Source organism: Trachypithecus francoisi, unplaced genomic scaffold (genome assembly GCF_009764315.1).
Source record: "Trachypithecus francoisi isolate TF-2019V2 unplaced genomic scaffold, Tfra_2.0 Lachesis_group0, whole genome shotgun sequence".
Taxonomy (NCBI): domain Eukaryota; kingdom Metazoa; phylum Chordata; class Mammalia; order Primates; family Cercopithecidae; genus Trachypithecus; species Trachypithecus francoisi.
In genome coordinates this window covers 175,738,569-175,758,715 of record NW_022681453.1, presented here as the reverse complement: position 1 = coordinate 175,758,715, position 20,147 = coordinate 175,738,569, and the positions used below count along the sequence as shown (strand labels likewise).

General features: G+C 37.8%; 1 protein-coding gene across 12 annotated transcripts in view; it reads left to right on the top strand.

Annotated features, from left to right (window-relative positions):
* NEK10 (NIMA related kinase 10) overlaps window positions 1–20,147 on the top strand; it is a 273,507-nt gene that overhangs the window by 207,154 nt on the left and 46,206 nt on the right. For 6 of the 12 annotated variants that reach the window (XM_033212839.1, XM_033212838.1, XM_033212835.1 and 3 more), the window contains 5 exons: window positions 893–1,076; window positions 1,173–1,259; window positions 4,138–4,192; window positions 13,439–13,476; window positions 13,576–13,716. In XM_033212839.1, the coding sequence (XP_033068730.1) occupies window positions 893–1,076; window positions 1,173–1,259; window positions 4,138–4,192; window positions 13,439–13,476; window positions 13,576–13,716 (505 nt within the window). The remainder of the gene's footprint in view (window positions 1–892; window positions 1,077–1,172; window positions 1,260–4,137; window positions 4,193–13,438; window positions 13,477–13,575; window positions 13,717–20,147) is intronic. The other 6 variants (XM_033212845.1, XM_033212844.1, XM_033212841.1 and 3 more) reach the window with 2 other exon arrangements.

Below are 20,147 nucleotides of genomic sequence, written 5' to 3'. Positions count from 1 at the left end.
TTTAGCCCCACAGCCTATGAAGGCTCTTCACACTTGCTGCAAATAGTCCCACACAATAAACGTCTTAGGTTTTAGAGTTGCTTGGGTAAGAAACAAGTGGTATTTTTTACTGATTCATAGTCATTCCTTCCACACGGTCTTTTTGTTAGAAAAACGAAAACTTCCGGCATTAGTGGCATTAATTAATTATTTTTATTGACCCTTGAGACATAATTTTTGCGTTTTCTAATGCTATTATTTAGGGAAATGTGGAATTACACAACCAGATTGATGACTTTGTAGTGCTATCATAATGGAAATGCATCCATCTGTTTTGGAGGACTCAGGAGGACGCTGTGGCTAGTTCTACAGGGAGTGTTCAAGCCAGGCAGTAGTGTAGAGTCCCAAGTGGTTTGTAAGTTCTGTTCTCTGTAGCCCTTCTTTTTTTGGAAGACCTTGCCTCTCACTCTCCATGGCCTGGCTTTGTCTGCTGCTAATTTTCCTGGAGTTTTGAAGAGAATAAGCCTTGCTTATTTGCTATGGTACTGAGAGGATTTGATAGCAAATATTTTTGAAAAAACTTAAAGGAGAGAAATTTCTCCTAAATTGATATAGTCTATTTCTTAGAAGTACATTTCCCCCCCCGCCACTTGGTTGCATGGGCCTTTTCTACTGAGCACTCTTGCCACCTCCCTCCTTTTTGATCCAGTGTAGCTTATAGACTTGCGTCTTTCTGTATTTATGGACGGAACAGATTGTGAAACAGGTGTGTAGGTGGAACTACTGATGCTTCTTCTGCATCAAACATTTATATCGATATTTGAAGCAGTTAATATATGTTCTAACAAGATTTAGGTCCTATAGAAGGAAGGATGGAGAAACAGGCTATGAAAAACTGAATTTCTCTTTCCAGGAGACCTTTGAGAAGGCAAGCTTGAGTAGCAGCAGCAGTGGGGCAGCCAGCCTGAAAAGTGAACTTTCAGAAAGTGCAGACCTGCCCCCTGAAGGCTTCCAGGCCTCCTATGGTAAAGACGAAGACAGGGCCTGTGACGAAATCCTGTCAGATGATAACTTCAACCTGGAAAATACTGAGAAAGGTACTGCTAGTGGCAGTGTGTAAGCATGAATGCATTCTGAACTCCTTCCTGTTTCAAGACTCATTTGCATTTTTATTGTTTTTAATTAATGTGCAGATATATATTCAGAGTTAGATGATGAATTGGACATTTCGGATAACTCCAGCAGCTCCAGTTCAAGCCCTCTGAAAGAATCTACATTCAGTAAGCTTTCTTTTATCAATTTGCCATTTGCGGGATTCCAAAAGACAGTGATTTGGAAATCATACTTGAGTCAAGGAAATATCACCATACACATAACCCAGTGGTTTGTTTTTCAGGTGCAATGCTAATTAGGACAGATGTGTCTGTCTCTCTGACAGAGCCCAAAGGTTAGCCAGCACAGTGGTTTTATATTTTCTCAGCTGTCAAATGAATAGTTTTATTATTTCTACCAGCAAATGCAGGTTCTAACTAGAGAATCAAAATATCTTGGAGACAGCCAAATAACCACGGGAGTAATGGACATGACCTTTTACGAGCCTGTTGGTTAGAGGAATTCAAAGTCTGTAGAAGACATTGGTCTTGGTATAGACTAATTTTTGTACAATTTTATCTATATAAATCTAAAGGCCTGTGTTACATTTAAAACAATAAAACAAAAGAAATGTTTTTAGAGTTATAAAAAATGTGACATATAAATTCAGTTCATAATGTTAATCTTGACCCTTAATTTAAAACAGTAAAGAAAATGGTCATACTGGGATATGGGAAAGAAAAGGAAAAGGTATATTTAGATAAAATTTAAAGATTATAAAGAGAGATAGAATCAAACATACTCAACAAACCTGAAACTGAAAGAGAAGTTAAAATGGAAAATGAAGATAAACAATTTTTTTTGAAAAGAGTAAGTTGAGACTGGTTGCGGTGGCTCGCGCCTGTAATGCCAGCACTTTGGGAGGCTGAGGCAGGTGGATCACAAGGTCAGGAGATAGAGACCATCCTGGCTGACACGGTGAAACTCTGTCCCTACTAAAAATAGAAAAATTAGCCGGGCATGACAGTGGGCACCTGTAGTCCCAGTTACTCGGGAGGCTGAGGCAGGAGAATGGTGTGAACCTGGGAGCCGGAGCTTGCAGTGAGCCAAGATGAGATGGCACCACTGCACTCCAGCCTGGGTGACACAGAAAGACTCCATCTCAAAAAAAAAAAAAAAAGGAACAAAAAAGAGTAACTTGATAAAATATTAAAAACTGTAGGTAGAAATATTCTGAAATAAATTAAGTGAAAATAATTCTCTCTCCTCAGTGACTATACTATGAAAATCTCATAAAAGAACATTTAAAATAGCCTCTCTAAGGATCAAAGTAGAACCCTAAGGATTTAGCTACATTCTTTGTCCTTTCCAAACTTAATTGGTCCATTGAAATGATGACTAGATGTTCCAGATTTTCTGGAACAACCCCAGTTTTCAATATTCTGTCCTATTTTCTCTGTAAATCCCTGCCTTCTAGGTGTATTAATTTGCGATTGGGAAAACATGAAGCTCATATGGGAAAAATATTTATGCATATAAACATATATAACAAATACCAGACGAAATTTATTACTGACTGTTTTGAGATAAGTTCAGTGTTCTATATACCTGGCAGCAATGGTGGGAGGGTTAGTGGGGAGGTAGGAAAGAGATGCTTGACCCTTAAATTTGCATGTGGTAACTTGGCAAGGATGGTTATGACATTTTATTGCATGACATTTTATTGTGTTTTGTTAGATATTAATAACAGGGTTGTTTTTGTTTGTTTAGACATTTGCTTTAGAAAAAAAGCCCTTAAAAAAACCTGACAAATAAATGACAATTTGTAACATATTTTAGCTCATGTTTTCATAATCAAAGACAATTTTTGCAGTATGTACAATTGCTCAGGTAACAGAAATTCAGCATTGTTTTTTGTTGATACTGTGTTTTGCCATGAATAAAACCATATTTGTTTTTTGAATGTTGTTTGACCACTTTCTTGCTACGGTGGCAGCAGAATTCAGTTGTGACAGACATAATATGGCTGGCAAAGCCTAGAATATTTCCTACCTGCCATTTACAGAGAAAAGTTTGACCTTAGAACAATGAGAGTGTTTATAGACAAAGCCATTCATGGAATATATATGTTCTTTATTATTTTGAATTTTATAAAAAACTTATTTAAATTTTTTGGATATATAATATTTGTTCCTATTCAGATACTTGTGATATTTTGATATATGCATACAATGTGTAGTCATCAAATTACACATTGTGTGGGTAATTCAGATATTGATCACCTCAAACATTTATCATTTATTTGTGTTGGATACATTTCAAATGTCCCCTTCTAGCTATTAAATATTCAATAAATTATTGTTAAACATTTTCTTTATCCATTCATCTGCTGATGGGTACTTAGTTTGGTTTCGTATCCTGGCTGTTGTGAGTAGTGCTGCAATAAACACGAGAGTGGAGATATCTTTTTGATATACTAACTTCCCTTCTTTTGGATATATACCAGTAGTGGGATTGCTGGATCATGTAGAAGTTCCATTTTTAGTTTTATCAAGAGAATCTTTATTTATTTATTTATTTATTTATTTATTTATTTATTTATATGATACGGAGTCTCGCTCTGTCACCAGGCTGGAGTGCGGTGGTGCAACTCGGCTCACTGCAACCTCCGCCTCCTCGGTTCAAGTGATTCTCCTGCCTTAGCCTCCTGAGTAGCTGGGACTACAGGCATGCTCCACCACACCCAGCTAATTTTTGTACTTTTTAGTAGAGACAGGGTTTCACCATGTTGGCCAGGATGGTTTCGCTCTCTTGACCTCGTGATTCACCCTCGTCGGCCTCCCAAAGTGCTGGGATTACAGGTGTGAGCCACCACGCTCGGCCGAGAACCTTTATACTGTTTTCCATAATGGCTACACTCATTTACAGTCCCACCAACAGTGGATGAGTTCCCTTTTCACTGCATCTTCACCAGCATTTGTTGTTCAGCATTGTTTTATTAAAACTTAAAAAACAAAAGATTTGCAGAGTAAATAATGTAAACTTATTTCTATTTTCTCATCTCAGACATTTTAAAGAGAAGTTTTAGTGCTTCAGGCGGAGAAAGACAATCCCAAACAAGGTACGTACAAATTGAGCTCCTAGAAATATTTTTTGATTTTGCAGAGCTGACTTGTTGATGGCTGAATTGAAACCTGATAGCCATAAGTTTCCATGTGCCTGTGGAAATAGAAGGAGTTAGAGCTTACTTGCCCAGAACCGTTTATAGTTCACCAAGTAGTATACTGAAACAGGTGCTGATCTTGGACTTGGGCCTTAGTCTAGCTCTGCCTTTTTCTAGCTTCGTGACCTTGAGCAAATCAGTTAGCCTCTCTGAGCTCCAGGGTGGGCCAGTGGGGTAGGGCAGCTGTGCTCCATGAGGTCATGTGGAGCCCTGGTCTTATATCTTGTTCTTCCATATCCCCAGGGTATAGATTTCATCTTTTTGACCAATATGACTTACGAGACCACATCCTACCTCCAAGCCAGCAAGAAGAAGAAAGGGGAAGTAGAGGCACCCCTCTTTCTTTTAAGGATATGACCCAGATGTTATGCTCATCACTTCTGTTCACATACCATTGGCCAGAACTTCCTCATATGATCACAGCTAGTTGCAAGGGAAGGTGGAATATGTTTGGGAGATTATCTTTTAAAAGCAAAGTAAAATTGTTATTTTAGGACAGCTCGCTGTGTCAGTGGCAGTTGTTTCTTAGAGTGGGGACTGCAACAAAACTATTAGATTGAGCCTTCTGCAAGTTCTCCTGACCTTCATGGGAGCCCCTTCACTGGCACTGGGTGAGATCAGAGGGAGCAGAAACTTGATTGCAATGTTCCAGAGGCAGACATAGGAGGCATTTAAGAAGTTGAGAGAATGAGCTGGGAGAGTGAGCTGGTGGGGAATGTTTGATGGAAAAGGACCTTTTAGAATCAGGATGAACTCAGGGCATTTGGGACAGAGGAAGGAGAAGAGACCAATGGAGAGGAGAGATTAGAGAGGAAAAGAGATAACTGACAGTGTACAGTTGCAGCATAGACCACAGCCAGAGGAGTGGGCCTGGAGAAGATGAGTGGCAACTCCTTCTTTGTGTCTGAAGAAAGGGAGGTGAAGATAAAATTAAGCTAGAGAAATAGAGAAAGGGAGATTAAGGAAGAATATACTTTATGGTTTCTGTATATTATTATTATTAAGATAAAATCTCGTTCTGTCGCCCAGGCTGGAGTGCAGTGGCATGATCTCAGCTCACTGCAACCTCTGCCTTCTGGGTTCAAGTGATTCTCCTGCCTCCACCTCCTGAGTAGCTGAGATTACAGGTGCCTGCCACCATGCCTGGCTAATTTTTGTATTTTTAGGAGAGATGGGGTCTCACCATGTTGACCAGGCTGGTCTTGAACTCCTGACCTCAGGTGATCCACCCACCTTAGACTCCCAAAGTGCTGGGATTACAGGCATTCGCCACTGTGCCCAGCCGGTTTCTATTATTAGATGATATTCTAGGCCACAGATGACAGGACTGTCTAGATTTGAGGAGTATATTCAGCTAGAAGCAGCCAATGTTGAGATAAGAACTGAGCAGAGGATGGAGGAAGGACTGCCAGACTGCTCTGAGGCTGGGGCACCTATTGAGATTGGGCCACATATAAGTGGTGATGCCAGGCAGGGGTCTTCAGAGCTGTGAGATGACTCCCACTCAGGAGGTGGCAGCATCTGTGTGATAAAACACTAAGGCTGCGATGTGCTATAGCAGGCATGGCTTTTTGGATATAAGCAAAGGAGCCTGACTCTAGCTAACTTATGTGACTAGGGTTTCTTTAGAAGGCGTTACGGGGCTTGTGTAATTTAGACTCTGGAGGATCAAGCTTGGGAAGGCATACGAGCCAGTTCAGTCCCTGAAGTCTATAAAGGAGACATTTTTGGGAGGCTTGTAAGGGCAGGAGAACTCTGGGATAAATGAACTCCCAGCTTGTTTATTCCATTCTCATGTCACCTTTCTTAGGATTCAAAATCCTGAGAGAGAAAGAGCCAGATTGACCTGGCTGGGATCAGGTGCCTGTTTACTGCCTTGAGGAGAGCTGAGATTCTTGACTAGTCCATCAGGGGTGCTTGCTGAAGGGAGCAGGTGTTAGTGCTGGGCAGCCTCAATGGAACAATCTGGATCTATCTCTGGGTTTGAGGGTGCTGGGAATCGCATAATGTAAATGAAGTTCAGAAGAACCTGCTCAGCAAATTCCTGGGAAATTCAGTTAGGTGACAAAGGAAGGTTCCTATAGACAAATCCTTTTCTTGTTTAGTCGAAGGTGTATCACTGATACATTTATCTTCTTCAAATGAAGACCAGGAGGAGGTAGGATGGAGCCTTTTAATTTCCTAACTTTTTCCCAGTGTTTCTGGGAATAAAAACCCAAGAAAAACTTATCGATAGGGGGTGTGATCTGTCAGAAAGATATTCGAGAAAACTCTGTAAGACCTCATGGCATTCTTTAGTGAGCAAAAGTGCAAAGCAGTCATGGTCAGAAGTAATGGGGAGGGTAGGGGAAAGAAAAGTTGTCCAAAATGCCAAAGAGAACCACAATGGGTGTTTGTGGGGACTGGAGATCTGAGTTAGAAGATCTTCCAAAGGATCTTTAGGGCTTGCTAGTACCCAACATTCCCCACTTACTGACTTTCTATCACTAACAAAGCAAGTATTTTAGTTCAAAAGTAAATTATGACATATGTTGTACTTCTAATTAAGTGAATTTTATATTAAAATGAAAATTTCCAATCAGATGAATGTAGGTATCTTGGCCCTGTCAAAAATAGTTCTACTCTTTTTTTGAAAGGATCCATGTAAAATTGTCTTATTTGCACAAATTGGTTGATGTCCACCCCTTCAAAAACAAACAAAAACCCAATATGGTCTATATCTTTTAGAGCTTGAGATGGTTTTTAAAAAGTTAGTCGTTAACTAAATGCTTTAAAACAAATTGGGTAAGCTAGAATCAGCAGAAAGGCAAAGTTTAATCTGAAGATCATTGAAACAGGGATATAGAACAAGCTTTTTTTTTTTTTTTTTTTTTTTTTTTTTTGAGACGGAGTCTCGCTCTGCCGCCCAGGCTGGAGTGCAGTGGCCGGGTCTCAGCTCACTGCAAGCTCCGCCTCCTGGGTTTACGCCATTCTCCTGCCCAAGCAGCTGGGACTACAGGCGCCCGCCATGTCGCCCGGCTAGTTTTTTGTATTTTTTTAGTAGAGACGGGGTTTCACCGTGTTAGCCAGGATGGTCTCGATCTCCTGACCTCGTGATCCGCCCGTCTCGGCCTCCCAAAGTGCTGGGATTACAGGCTTGAGCCACCGTGCCCGGCCAGAACAAGCTTTAACCTGGGGTTATGACCAAGTCAACAGATGGATATGGAAAGTGGCCCATACATTGAAGCTGATGTTTTGGAAAGTATGTTCCGAGGTGAACAGGACCTGACCTAAAGCAACATTTGCAAAATTGTGCCATGAAATGTGGTAATACAGTGTGACATGCTACCAGGGAACACAGGTTTGTTTAAGGCAAGCTCTCTTCCTTCAGGGAGCTCACAGTGAAACGGGAAGACAAAGGCAGACTTCAGAAGAAAATACATGATAAAAGACAGCCTTTGATTTATGCCAAATAAGAGGAGAGAAAATTAATAACTTTTGACTCCCTCCCAGGTAATCCCTGGGGCTTCTCTGAAGTAAAAGGAGACAATACCAAAATGTATTTATAATTCTTTAAAGAACATTAAATAAAGCTAAAGTTATTTGCAATCTAATTTGTTTAGGATTTTTCTGGGTTTCTTTGTTTATGAATGTAAAATGTGAACCCATTCTGCAAAATATTTAGAAGCTAAATAAGAAGTTTGAATATAAAAGGAGATAGCAAAGCTACATAATAGAATAAAAATAAGTTGAAAATCCAGCCTGGTTTTCGTGCCATGTGTAAGATGGTATAACAATTACAAGGAGACCCTGGGCCGCTCTCCCACTTGGGGACCCTTACTGGCTCTTTAAAAAGGCCCAATGAGAGAAGTCACAGGGAAGATCATACGTGTTCTGACCACAGCCTCCAAAATGTAGAAGTCAGATGTGGCTCTGGCTAAATATTAATGGTACTAAGAGAAAACTTAAGCATAAATTCTTAACTTTGGTCAGATATCAGATATCAGGAGCCAGATTTAAACCAATTGCCTGCTGAAGAACTAACATAACTCCCTAATAACTTAGGATGTGCTTTTGGGCAAATGATCCAGAGAAACGGATAAAACATGAGCAAGTGGAACTAGGAGGGATAGCCCCTGCCTCCTTAGAGATGTTTTGAGGCCTCAAGGCTGGAGAATAATATTAGAACTGGAAGGCACCTGGGAATCCAAGCCATCATTAGTTGATAAAACTTTTTTTGAGGGATATAGTTAATGGCAAGATCAAGAGAGGAATAAGCCCCAATTTCTTTGAAATTTCCAACTTGAATCATTTTCAAATTTGAAATGAAATCTTTTATATCTATTACTATTTGCTAGGAAGGCATTAAGAATCTGCTTGACTTTTACCAGTTTTTATGCGGGTTTCATAGGCTGACCTAGTATATACATATTGAGGATTCTAATCCAGCAAGTCATAGCATGTTATTTCAACTTATAAATAAAACATTCTCTGTAGTGGAACTTGATAATGCTCACGGGGGCTTCAGCCTCTTTATCACATATGCTCAGGTCCTAGTAAAGTTTAGTCATTGTTTTACAACCATCTTAAGAACCTTCATTCATTTATTTAATTGATGGATATTCATTACTGTGTGCCGGGTATGTGCCAAATTATGCCTAATTCATCTTTGCCTTCTCCAGGGCACAGTGTATTGCACATAGGTACCAACCTACAGATACTGATTAATAGATGAATGATTGTTATCTTAGTGTAAATTCTTTATCTCATTACCAAGGACTGAAATCTTGCCTACTGACAGCCTTTGCCATAGCCACAGCTTAAGGCACATTTTTTTTTTTAAAGGGATCCTGTTGCTCAGGCAACAAGATTTCTGCATGTCTGCTTGCCTCCTGTTGCCAAGGCAACAGGATATAGTTGGCAGGCTGGTTTGAGACACTGGATGTTTGTGGTATCAAAGATGCCTGTGGTTCACAACTTTTTTGATTCGTCAGTGTATGCATAATTGTATTTGACAGTGTGCCCCTAAGTCTAAGTCTTTTTTTTTTTTTGAGACGGAGTTTTGCTCTTTCGCCCTGGCTGGAGTGCAGTGCGCCATCTCAGCTCACTGCAACCTCCGCCTGCTGGGTTCAAGCGGTTCTCCTGCCCCAACCTCCCTAGTAGCTGGGATTATAGGCGCCTGCCACCACACCCAGCTAATTTTTGAATTTTTAGTAGAGATGGGGTTTCGCCATGTTGACCAGGCTGGTCTCGAACTCCTGACTTGAGGTGATCCACCCGCCTGGGCCTCCCAAAATGGTAGGATTACAGGCATGAGCCACCATGCCAGGCCTCTAAGTCTTTATATGTAAAGATGATTGTGGAGGTTTGTGACCATTCAGAATCATACTTGTGACTGGAAAGACCTTGTGTGTTTTCAGGACCTGTGGATCTTGCCTCCTAAAAGCAGAAGTCTTGCTTATTTTTACTTGTAGCTCTTCTCCCTCCATCTTTTTCATAATCTGTATCTGGTTTTACTTTGGAGGAATAAATACTGCATGATTACTCCTTGCTAGAATCAACCTGGCCCATCTGCCAATGTCACATTCCAGCAGTCTTAACAAAAACAAACAAAAAAACGCATAGTAAGACCACTTTGTTTCTTTTCTGTGATAGTTCTATATTTTCCTGGTTTATTGCTCGTTTGTTATGAGATATGTTATTCGGGTACAAGGGGATAGGCACAGGAGCATTATACTACTTTGTTGTCATGATACCAACTCTATTAACATTATAGATAAATAGGAGAACTCAAAGCTACATAATGTCGCTTATTCACACCGGATGTATGTATGAATGTCACTGCCTGAAAGAGAGCTTCAGCTATAAAATGCTCATTAGCTCACATGGTGTGGTTGCAGTCGTTTCAGAAGGCATTACCTTACTATTGTAAGCCAAACCTCTCATTTCATAAGGTTTAATTATTTTTATCAATATCAAATAGTATTGATACTTTTCACAATTGAATTAAATGATGGAATACACTTATAATGCATGTGAAAATGTTTTCTTTGTTCAGATACATATTTCAAGGAATTCTTATGAGAGATGAAATTTTAGGGCTTCATCTTCTTGGCCAGGACTCTGCTGGCAAAATAATTATCCAAATAATTCGCCTTGCTCTTGACTTAATTCAGTGAAAAGTCTATTTAAAAAACTACAAAGCTACTTCCTGGATTATTCACTTTATCTGTTAGTGTTTTGGGGTGGAAGTTGTAGGCTAACACTCATTTTCAGCACTTCAGTTTCTCTTTTGCCTTATTAATTCCAGATGAGGTCATACTAGGTCTGAAGAGAGCTGGAAGGGATGGCCTTTTAGAATTCTTTCAGCCTTCTATTTTTCTGAAATTCTTCCATCAGCCTGAATTGCTGTTGGTCAATGCCCATTTCAAAATTTTCAGAGAACACAAACTATAATATATTAAGCCTCTTCACCAGAAACTATTTCTGGAATGTTCTCTGTGTGAAACCACTTTGGTATATTTTTCAGCTTGTGATACTATGGGGACACCACCCTCTGTAGCCATAATGCTCTGTTGGGCATAAACATTCAATGTGGTTCAATCTAGAGGCAGTCTTCCCCCAGGCTCTGCATAATTTCAATCGTTTGTCCCTCTGTGAACCCAACAATTGCATAGTTAAAAGCTGTCACTTCTGGTCACAATGAGTCTGTTCTATTTTGAAATTTCAGATGACTATGTTTTCTTGCGGTTAGTGATATAATTTCCAGAGAAATTGACATTTATTTTCTGCTATCTCTATGCAATCTTTAAGTCCCAAGACTGTGGAAACTATTTATTTTCACATCCCATCTCCAGTGTCGGACATGGTGGCTATACATTGTGGGCACTTAATAAATATTTCTCGAATGAATGAATGAATGTGTAATGGTTCTTTTTAAAGATTCCCTGAAGTTTATTAAAGAGTAATTTAAAATTATATAAAGGAATAGCAGAGGCGGCAGCAACTCAGCATTGTCAGAGTGTTCTATGTCACATATCCCACTAGCACGTATTATGCATAGCATTTGCTAATATGTAAAAATGTTTGAAATGTTAGATTCTTCAGGACATCTGAAACAGTCATCTTGCAAACTCATCATGTGAGTGATTATCAGCTTTTCAAGAACATGAATAATCTGATGGATACAAGTTTGCCTCAAGTTGCACTTTTTAAGAGAGTGGGATTCAGGAGGTATTGCAGGCTTAGCAGCTACATGGCATGAATGTAGTAAGTGTATGAAGACAAAGACCAACACTTAAGGAAAGGCCTGGACCACATTGTTAAGTATGGAGGCCACTAGGCACATGTGACTCTTGAGCAGCTGAAATGTGGCCAGCGCAACTGAGGGACTGAATTTTAAATTTCGTTTAATATTAATTAAGATGTAAAATAATAAGATATCTCAATTTTTATATGTTGAAATAATATTTTGGATATTTTTTATTAAATAAAATAGATTTATTTCACTATATTCTTTTTACTTTTTTAAAAATTTGGCTACCAGAAAACTTAAAATTATGTTTGATGCTTACAATCAGTTTCTATTAGACAATGCTAGCCTCATCTAGAAGGCTAAGGGGCAAAGTTATTCGGAAAGCATTTGCTGGGATATGGCATTTGTGCAGGCATACCAGGAGCTGGAACAGATGTTCTGCTTCTCAGCTCAGCCCTGAGGTTGTCCTGCCTATACATGGGCACTGCTGTGATCATGTCTCTTTTCAAACTTTCTGAGAGCAGGATCAGCTTCATTTCTTTTTTTAAACATGCTCCTTATCTCAGGGTTAGGGAAAGTATATAAACTGTTAAAGGCTGGCACGTTCCATTTACTTTTCAAGGCTCTGGAACCTTGAGCTCAGAGTGGAACAGAATATATTATGGGATCAAGAGAGTGCTACCCTGGTGAGGATCAAGAGGGAATGGAAAGGAACAGGGAAGAAACTCATAAGTGGATACAAAGATTTTGGTATTATTCTAGTGCTTAAATTGGGTGGTAGGTAAGTGAGTGCCAATTTTGTTACACTTAATAACACAGGTAGGTGTTGCATGCATGTATCAAAAAATCTATGATTAAAACAAAAGGGTTGGGACAAGAGATTTATCAGCCATGTTTACTTGTATTTAAATTCCTGTATTTATTCCTACTTAACAAATACCTATCATGTGCCTTTTTTGTTGGATTACATTAAGTTTAAGAATGATTCTTACAACTTGTCAGGGCACAGATGTTTCTTATTTCATTCCAGAAAACTATTAAAAAATTGGTTCTAGGCTGGGCGTGGTGGTTCACACCTGTAATCCCAGCACTTTGGGAGGCCGAGGTGGGTGGATCACGAGGTCAGGAAATCAAGACCATCCTGGCTAACATGGTGAAACCTCGTCTTTACTAAAAGTACAAAAAAGTTAGCCGGGCATGGTGGCGGGTGCCTGTAGTCCCAGCTACTCGGGAGGCTGAGGCAGGAGAATGGCGTGAACCCAGGAGGTGGAGGTTTCAATGAGCTGAGATCGCGCCACTGCTCTCCAGCCTGGATTACAGAGCGAGAGTCGTCTCAAAAAAAAAAAAAAAAAATTGGTTCTAGGGTACAGTGAAAAAAAAGGCTGAAGGTGATTTACAGATATCCCTGGTAGGGTCTAAGGCCACCTCCAAGGCAAACAAGGGATGTTAATAACACTGACAACTTTAGGAAAGATAGTTATTATCAATGCAAAAAAACATTTTATAGGAAGAGGTATAAGGTGTTTTGTTTTGTTTTAATAGAGTAGTAACAAATCATAGAAAATATTGTATATAACATTTTAAATCTTATATCCTTTTAGTGCAAAATCATATTTCGAGTTTAAGTGTAACAAGAAAATTATTCAGGATCGTACGATTTAGGTTCTTAGTCATACTTAGAGCCTAAAAAACAACTGTGGTGGGATGATTCTGCCATTTGTCAGTAGAATGTCAGTTGTACTGTGTGTTGTAATATATTTATTTCCCTCTTAATTAAACTCTTGAGAGCATCTTAAGGGAAAATAATCTTTATTAATCTTTATAATGTAGACCATAGCAAGATGTAGGCTCTTAGTTTGTCAAATCCAAGTTGAACAAGTCATTCTAATGGCCTGTAATTCTATTTTCAGGGACTTCACTGGAGGAACAGGATCAAGACCAAGACCAGGTAACTTAGTGTTGGTAGCAATAAAATCCAACACAACTCTCTAAAATTCAATGTAATTTATGTTACAGTTTCATATCTTTCCCCCTTTTATTTCTTCAGCTTTGCTGCCTCTTGACCTGCTTCTGAAAGTGCCACCCCTCATGCTCAGCGCCCACATTAAGGAACTAGAGGCCGAGTTAGTGACAGGGTGGCAGTCCCATAGCCTTCCTGCTGTGATTCTTCGAAATCTCAAAGATCATGGTAGTACTTACTAGATCACATTGATGTTAAGCACATAATGGGCAAATGCAGAATTATAGTTGGACCTGAGATGTCTGAACGATGCTTGGGTGGTAATTTTGATACAAACAGCAGGAGAATTCTGCCTTGTTTGTTTACCATTATTAGTTTGGCGATTTGGTGATAACAAAATGCCTTCTGTGTTCACTGTTGATTGAAATATTATGGGCTGTTTTTTCCAAAATTTGCATTTCTGCCATGGTGGGAATGTTAGCCAATTGACCTGCTGATGCTTCAAGTACATACCTACAAACAAAAAATAGTAACCATGTTTTACAAAGGTATTTCTGTAAACTCTACACCTACATGATACATGTAGAACAAAGAAAGTAAGTCATATATTTTTTCTATCTCCTATACTCTTACACAAATAATTATTTTTTACTTATTTATGTTTCTTTTTTTTTGAGATAGAATCTCACTCTGTCACCCAGGCTGGAGTGCAGTGGCACCATGTTGGCTCACTGCAACCTCCACCTCCCAGGTTCAAGAGATTCTCCTAACTCAGCCTTCTGAGTAGCTGGGATTACAGGTGCCTGCCCCCACACCCGGCTATTTTTGTGTTTTTAGTATAGATGGGGTTTCACCATGTTGGCCAGCCTGGCCTTGAACTCTTGACATCAGGTGATCCACCCACGATTAAAATGACATATCACATTGTTTCCCTAATAATTGAAAAATTATAGATACTTAAACATAAAAGTTTATAATAAAGGTTTGGGAAGAATGTGTGAATTAATGTTTCTAATTTTTGTTAAAGAGGACCAAAGCCTATCAGTAACATTAAAATTATTAGCTAAACCTAGACAATTCAGAAAAAAGTTTAATGATTATGCTTTTATCATGTGTGTGAGTGTACAACTCTTGAACATAGAGCTCTGCTTTACCATTGGTTAATTTGGGATTATTGTTTAATGATATTTTCACCTCAACCTCCTTGATTCACATTCTTTTGGAGAGCTAATGTGTATAGTGAATATAGGCAAACTGACTGTAATATTAGCCCATGTCTCCACATTCATTAAATTTGCTTTGGATGAGTTACTGACAGTTTGGGGCCGTTACAATGTCAGCATAGATGCCAAAAATGATGGTTTTATTAAGATGCCTGAAACTATCATGTTGACCATGCTCTGCTTCTGTTATTTTGGCAAAGGTAAGTTCAAAATATAATTATGAAATTAAGATGATTGTTATTAATTGATGTTATAACAACAAGAATGGAACACACATATGTATGTAAGCAATTGGCAGTTCTGTTGTAATCCATATTAGAAATTATTTTTCCTAAACAGTATGTTGACTTAGTTCAGTGCAAGACTTGATTTTATGTCAGTGACACTGATCAGATCTGTGGACCTTTAAACAAACTGTTTTCATTATGGCCCAGTTTACATACATTTCTTTCTTATCCCTACAGTTTGCTATATCATCTAATTCTTTAAACTCTGCTGATTCATATATTGTTAAAACTTGTATCAGAATACACAAAAGCATTTTTTTTTTTTTTGAGACAGAGTCTCACTGTGTTGCCCAGGCTTGAGTGCAGTGGTGTGATCTCAGCTCACTGAAGCCTCCACCTCCTGGGTTCAAGCAATTCTTCTGTCTCAGCCAGAAGCTGGGTTTACAGGTACCCACTACCATGCCTGGCTAATTTTTGTATTTTTAGTAGAGATGGGGTTTCGCCATGTTGGCAAGACTGGTCTCTAACTCCTGACCTCAAGTAATCCACCCACCTCAGCCTCCCAAAATGCTGGAATTACAGGTGTGAGCCACCACTCCTGGCCTGTTATCAGTGAGTGCTACATTTTATACATAAAAGGAGTGGTTAGGTTTTACTGATATTGTAGAACACATTAATTCACAAGGGAACATTTGGGTTACCACCTGAGAGTAATTCTACTTTCATGTCAGAAAATGAGACCTTTATTTTTCTCAACCTTAATATGAAGGTTTTTTCCATTAATTATAAAACTCATACCTTTTAAGTGTTGCAAGTAAATTTGAATGATTGGTTGCTTTACCAAATTATAAAGAGCTGGTGCCAGTACCATTCACTTAGGTCACTGCATCTGCAAATCATGCTCTAATCCAGTCATTACCTTGGTATCTCTGTCTTAACTAAAGTATAAAGGGGTGACATTAATCTGGTATTCCAACAATAAAGTAGTACGTTTGGACCAAGGTGTCATGAGACATTGTTGGTCCTGTCAGTAGTGAGTTATACCTTAAGTATTTGTTGTGAAAAATAGGTAAAGCGCTTAAATTTGTGAATGATTTATTTTTTATTGTTAAATAAGCTGATTATATTAGTGTTTTTTCATTTACTTAACATTTGGTTTTGCTTTCTTGGATAGAAGGGAACATGTTGGAACTTACGCATAACCAACATTTACAGCCCTGTATTGCCTAAATGTTCTGGAAAAAATAGCAGAAAGGGGAGAATTGTGCCAAAATCAGGGCATTCCCTCAGGAATATATCTAGTATGTGACCATTATTTTCCATGTATTATGGTAGAATACAGGGTTAGAACCATTATTTTAGAGTGCCAAGTGGCTATTTTGTAATATGATCTTGCCTGTGTGGTACTCCTAAAAGCTGAACTTCTAGGTTCGTGTCATGGTAATAACAGCAGTACCTCCAAACTCTTCTAGAACAAATAACAATGAAACTATTTTACCTTACTTGTATTAAAAATCCACTTGTTCTATCTTTTAACACTAACTAAATTGTATCAATAATTTATTTTCTACAAATTATTTGGATTACATAATAGATTGCAATTCCCTGCCAGTAGACAACTTAGGAATTCATATATTATACAAATGAAAATATTAACAGTAATTAATATGAATAACTGAATGAAGAAACATTTTTAACATGTTAATTATTTTAGCTCTGTTTTCCCAATTTTAGTCACTAGTGAATTACCATGGTACAAATTTGCCTATATCTGAGAACTACATGTACTATTATTTTGCTAATATTTTCCTTTACATCGACTAACTCGATTTAAATTCATTTTTAGAGGAAAGTTGTTATTATTTCTGTAAATGAGAACCAGTATAGTATTACTTGCCATAAGTAGATGACCATTGTAAAAGTAAATACAAATCTAAGAAAGACAATATTAAATTCCAAGTAGATATTGTTGTCTGCTTATCCTGAGGTCTGTTGTCTTTGCTGTAAAGGAACATTGCCTCATATTTGAGAAATGGTGAAAACATGCTTGCATGATACTGAAACTTAATCCTTGATATAAACAACAGAAAGAAAACTGTAAAAGGAATACCTTTCCTACTGGACTACTTAAAACCTGATATACCTACTAATGAAATTAGGCTGTGTAGGTGTCCCATGCCTTGGGAAACTCAGTTCTTTAAAAATAGATTGATTCTGTGGCCTATAAAGTCAAATCAGTTAATAAAATAACTGAATATTACCAAGTATTTGGAATTGAGGAAAAAGGTCTCAGGTCTGTCTTGTATAAAAAAAGAAATAATCGTTTCCTTTCAAGGCAAGAGAAATGGTATATATTTGTGAAAATTAAATTATACAAAAATTAACACAGGAAACATGTTCTTTGTCAAGTACCTACTATAATGGTATGGATTCTCTTAGTGTGGGTCAAATGTAAATTTTTGGGTGTGTAGGTCAAACCTAAATTGTCAAGTGCAAATGTAATGTCAACTAAAAATATGGCCTAATTTGACCAATTAACGCTGACATTTTCCCCTTCCTTGCTCATGTTTTTATTTAGACAGCACATGACACCCAGGCACTGAACTGATGTATGGATATTCTTATGTGCTACATTTTTAATAGAAATTGTCACTTTATATTTCTGGGCCCTTAATTATGTTTTCTTATTGGATGACTATGAATCTATTTTTATGCTTCCATTTTGTTAGTAAAGGCAGATCTAAATCAAATTGTCAACTTTTTTTTTTTGCTCAGATATTGTAGAAAGCATAGCTAACATTCTAGTTGTCCTTATATGAACAACTTTTAGTAGTTTACTTTCAGGTTAATTAATATCAAGTACTTAAAGCTCATCTTCACAATTGCCAAAGTGATTTAAGTACATACCTTCTTTAATTATGTTGCATAGCATTTTTAATCATACAAAAATTTGCTCACAGATTTTAGCCAAAACTTCTATGATACTAGTCTATACTATATAACTTGGCATATAATTATATACATTGTTGGGATTTGTGAAGTATTAGTTATGTTTTCCAACCAGACTGTAAGCATCTTCATTGCAGCTTTTATAGATACAGGTGTATCTCATAGACACTGCAGTTTCCATTCCGGCCAACAGCAATAAAGCAAATATCACAATTAAACATGTTACATGAATTTTTTTGGTTCTCCAATGCACATAAAGGTTATGTTTACACTATACTAAGTCTATTAAGTGCACAGTAACATTACGTCTAAAATATATATAACTGTAATTAAAAATGCCTTGTTGCTAAAAAGTGCTAAAGATCATCTGAGACTTTAACAAGTCATAATCATTTTGCTGGTGGAGGGTCTTGTCTCCATGTAGATGGCTGCAGATTGATCAGGTTGGTGGTTGCTAAAGATTGGAGTGGTTGTAGCAATTTTGTAAAAGAAGATAACAATGAAGTTTGCTCAGTCAATTCAGTCTTTCACAAAAGTTTCTCTGTAGCATGCGATGCTGTTTGGTAGCATCTTACTCACAGTAGAACTTCTTACAAAAACTGGAGTCAGTCCCCTGAAACCTACTGCTGCTTTATGAACTAAATTTATAGGCTATTCTAAATTATTTGTTGCCATTTCAACAATGTTCATGGCATCTTTACCAGGAGTAGATTCCATCACAAGAAATCACTTTGGTTGCTCATCCCTAAGAAGCAACTGCTCATCCATTCAGGTTTTATCATGAGACTGCAGCAATTCAGTCACATCTTCAGTCTCTACTTCTAATTCTAGTTTTCTTGCTGTTTCTACTACGTTTGCAATTACTACTTCTACTGAAGTTTTAAACCCCTCAAAGTCATTCATGAGAGTTGGAACCAATTTCTTCCAAACTCCTGTTACTGCTGATATTTTGACCATTAATCATATATTTTTTATTTTTTAAAATTTTTTTCCGTAAGTTATTGGGATACAATTCTTTAGTGGTGATTTGTGAGATTTTGGTGCACCCATTACCTGAGCAGTATACACTGCACGATTTTTGTAGTCTTCTATTCCTCACCCGCTTCTCACTCTTCCCCACAAGTCCCTAAAGTCCATTGTATTATTCTCAGGCCGTTGCATCCTTATAGCTTAGCTCCCGCATATCAGTGAGAAGATATGATGTTTGGTTTTCCATTCCTGACTTACTTCACTTAGAATAATAGTCCCCAATCTCATCCAGGTCACTGCAAATGCTGTTAATTCATTCCTTTTCTATGGCTGAGCAGTATTCCATCATATATATATGATCTATCTATCTATCTGATATATATATCTATTTAGATATTATATATATCTATATATGATATATATATATAATTGATATATAACTTATATATATATAAGTTTCTTTATCCACTCATTGGTTGATGGGCATTTGGGTTGGTTCCACGATTTTGCAACTGTGAATTGTGGCTACAAACATGCATGTGCAAGTATCTTTTTTGTATTATGATTTCTTCTCCTCTGGGTAGATACCCAGTAGTGGGATTGCTGGTTTAAAGAACTTTTAGTTTTCCATGGTGACTGTACTAGTTTACATTCTCACCAGCAGTGAAGAAGTGTTTCCTGATCACTGCATCCATGCCAATATCTACTGTTTTCTGATTTTTTGATTATGACCATCTTGCAGGAGAAAGGTGGTATCACATTGTGGTTTTGATGTGCATTTCCCTGTTCATTAGTGATGTTGAATGCTTTTTCATATGTTCATTGGCCATTTGAGTATCTTCTTTTGAGAGTTGTCTATTCATGTCTTTGGCCCACTTTTTGATAGGATTGTTTTTTTCTTACTGATTTTTTTGAGTTTGTTGTAGATTCTAGATATTAGTCCTTTGTCACATTTATAGATTGTGAAGATTTTCTCCCAGTCTGTGGGTTGTCTATTTACTCTGCTGACTGTTCCTTTTGCCATGCAAAAGCTCTATAGTTTAATTAGGTCCCAGTTATTTATCTTTGTTTTTATTGCACTTGCTTTTAGTTTCTTGGTCATTAAATCCTTGCCTAAGCCAACCTCTAGAAGGATTTTTCAAGGTTATCTTCTAGAATTTTTATAGTTTCAGGTCTTAGGTTTAAGTCCCTAATCCATCTTGAGTTGATTTTTGTATAGGGTGAGAGATGAGGATCCAGTTTCTTTTCCTACTTGTGGCTAGCCAATTATCCCAGCAAAATTTGTTGAAAA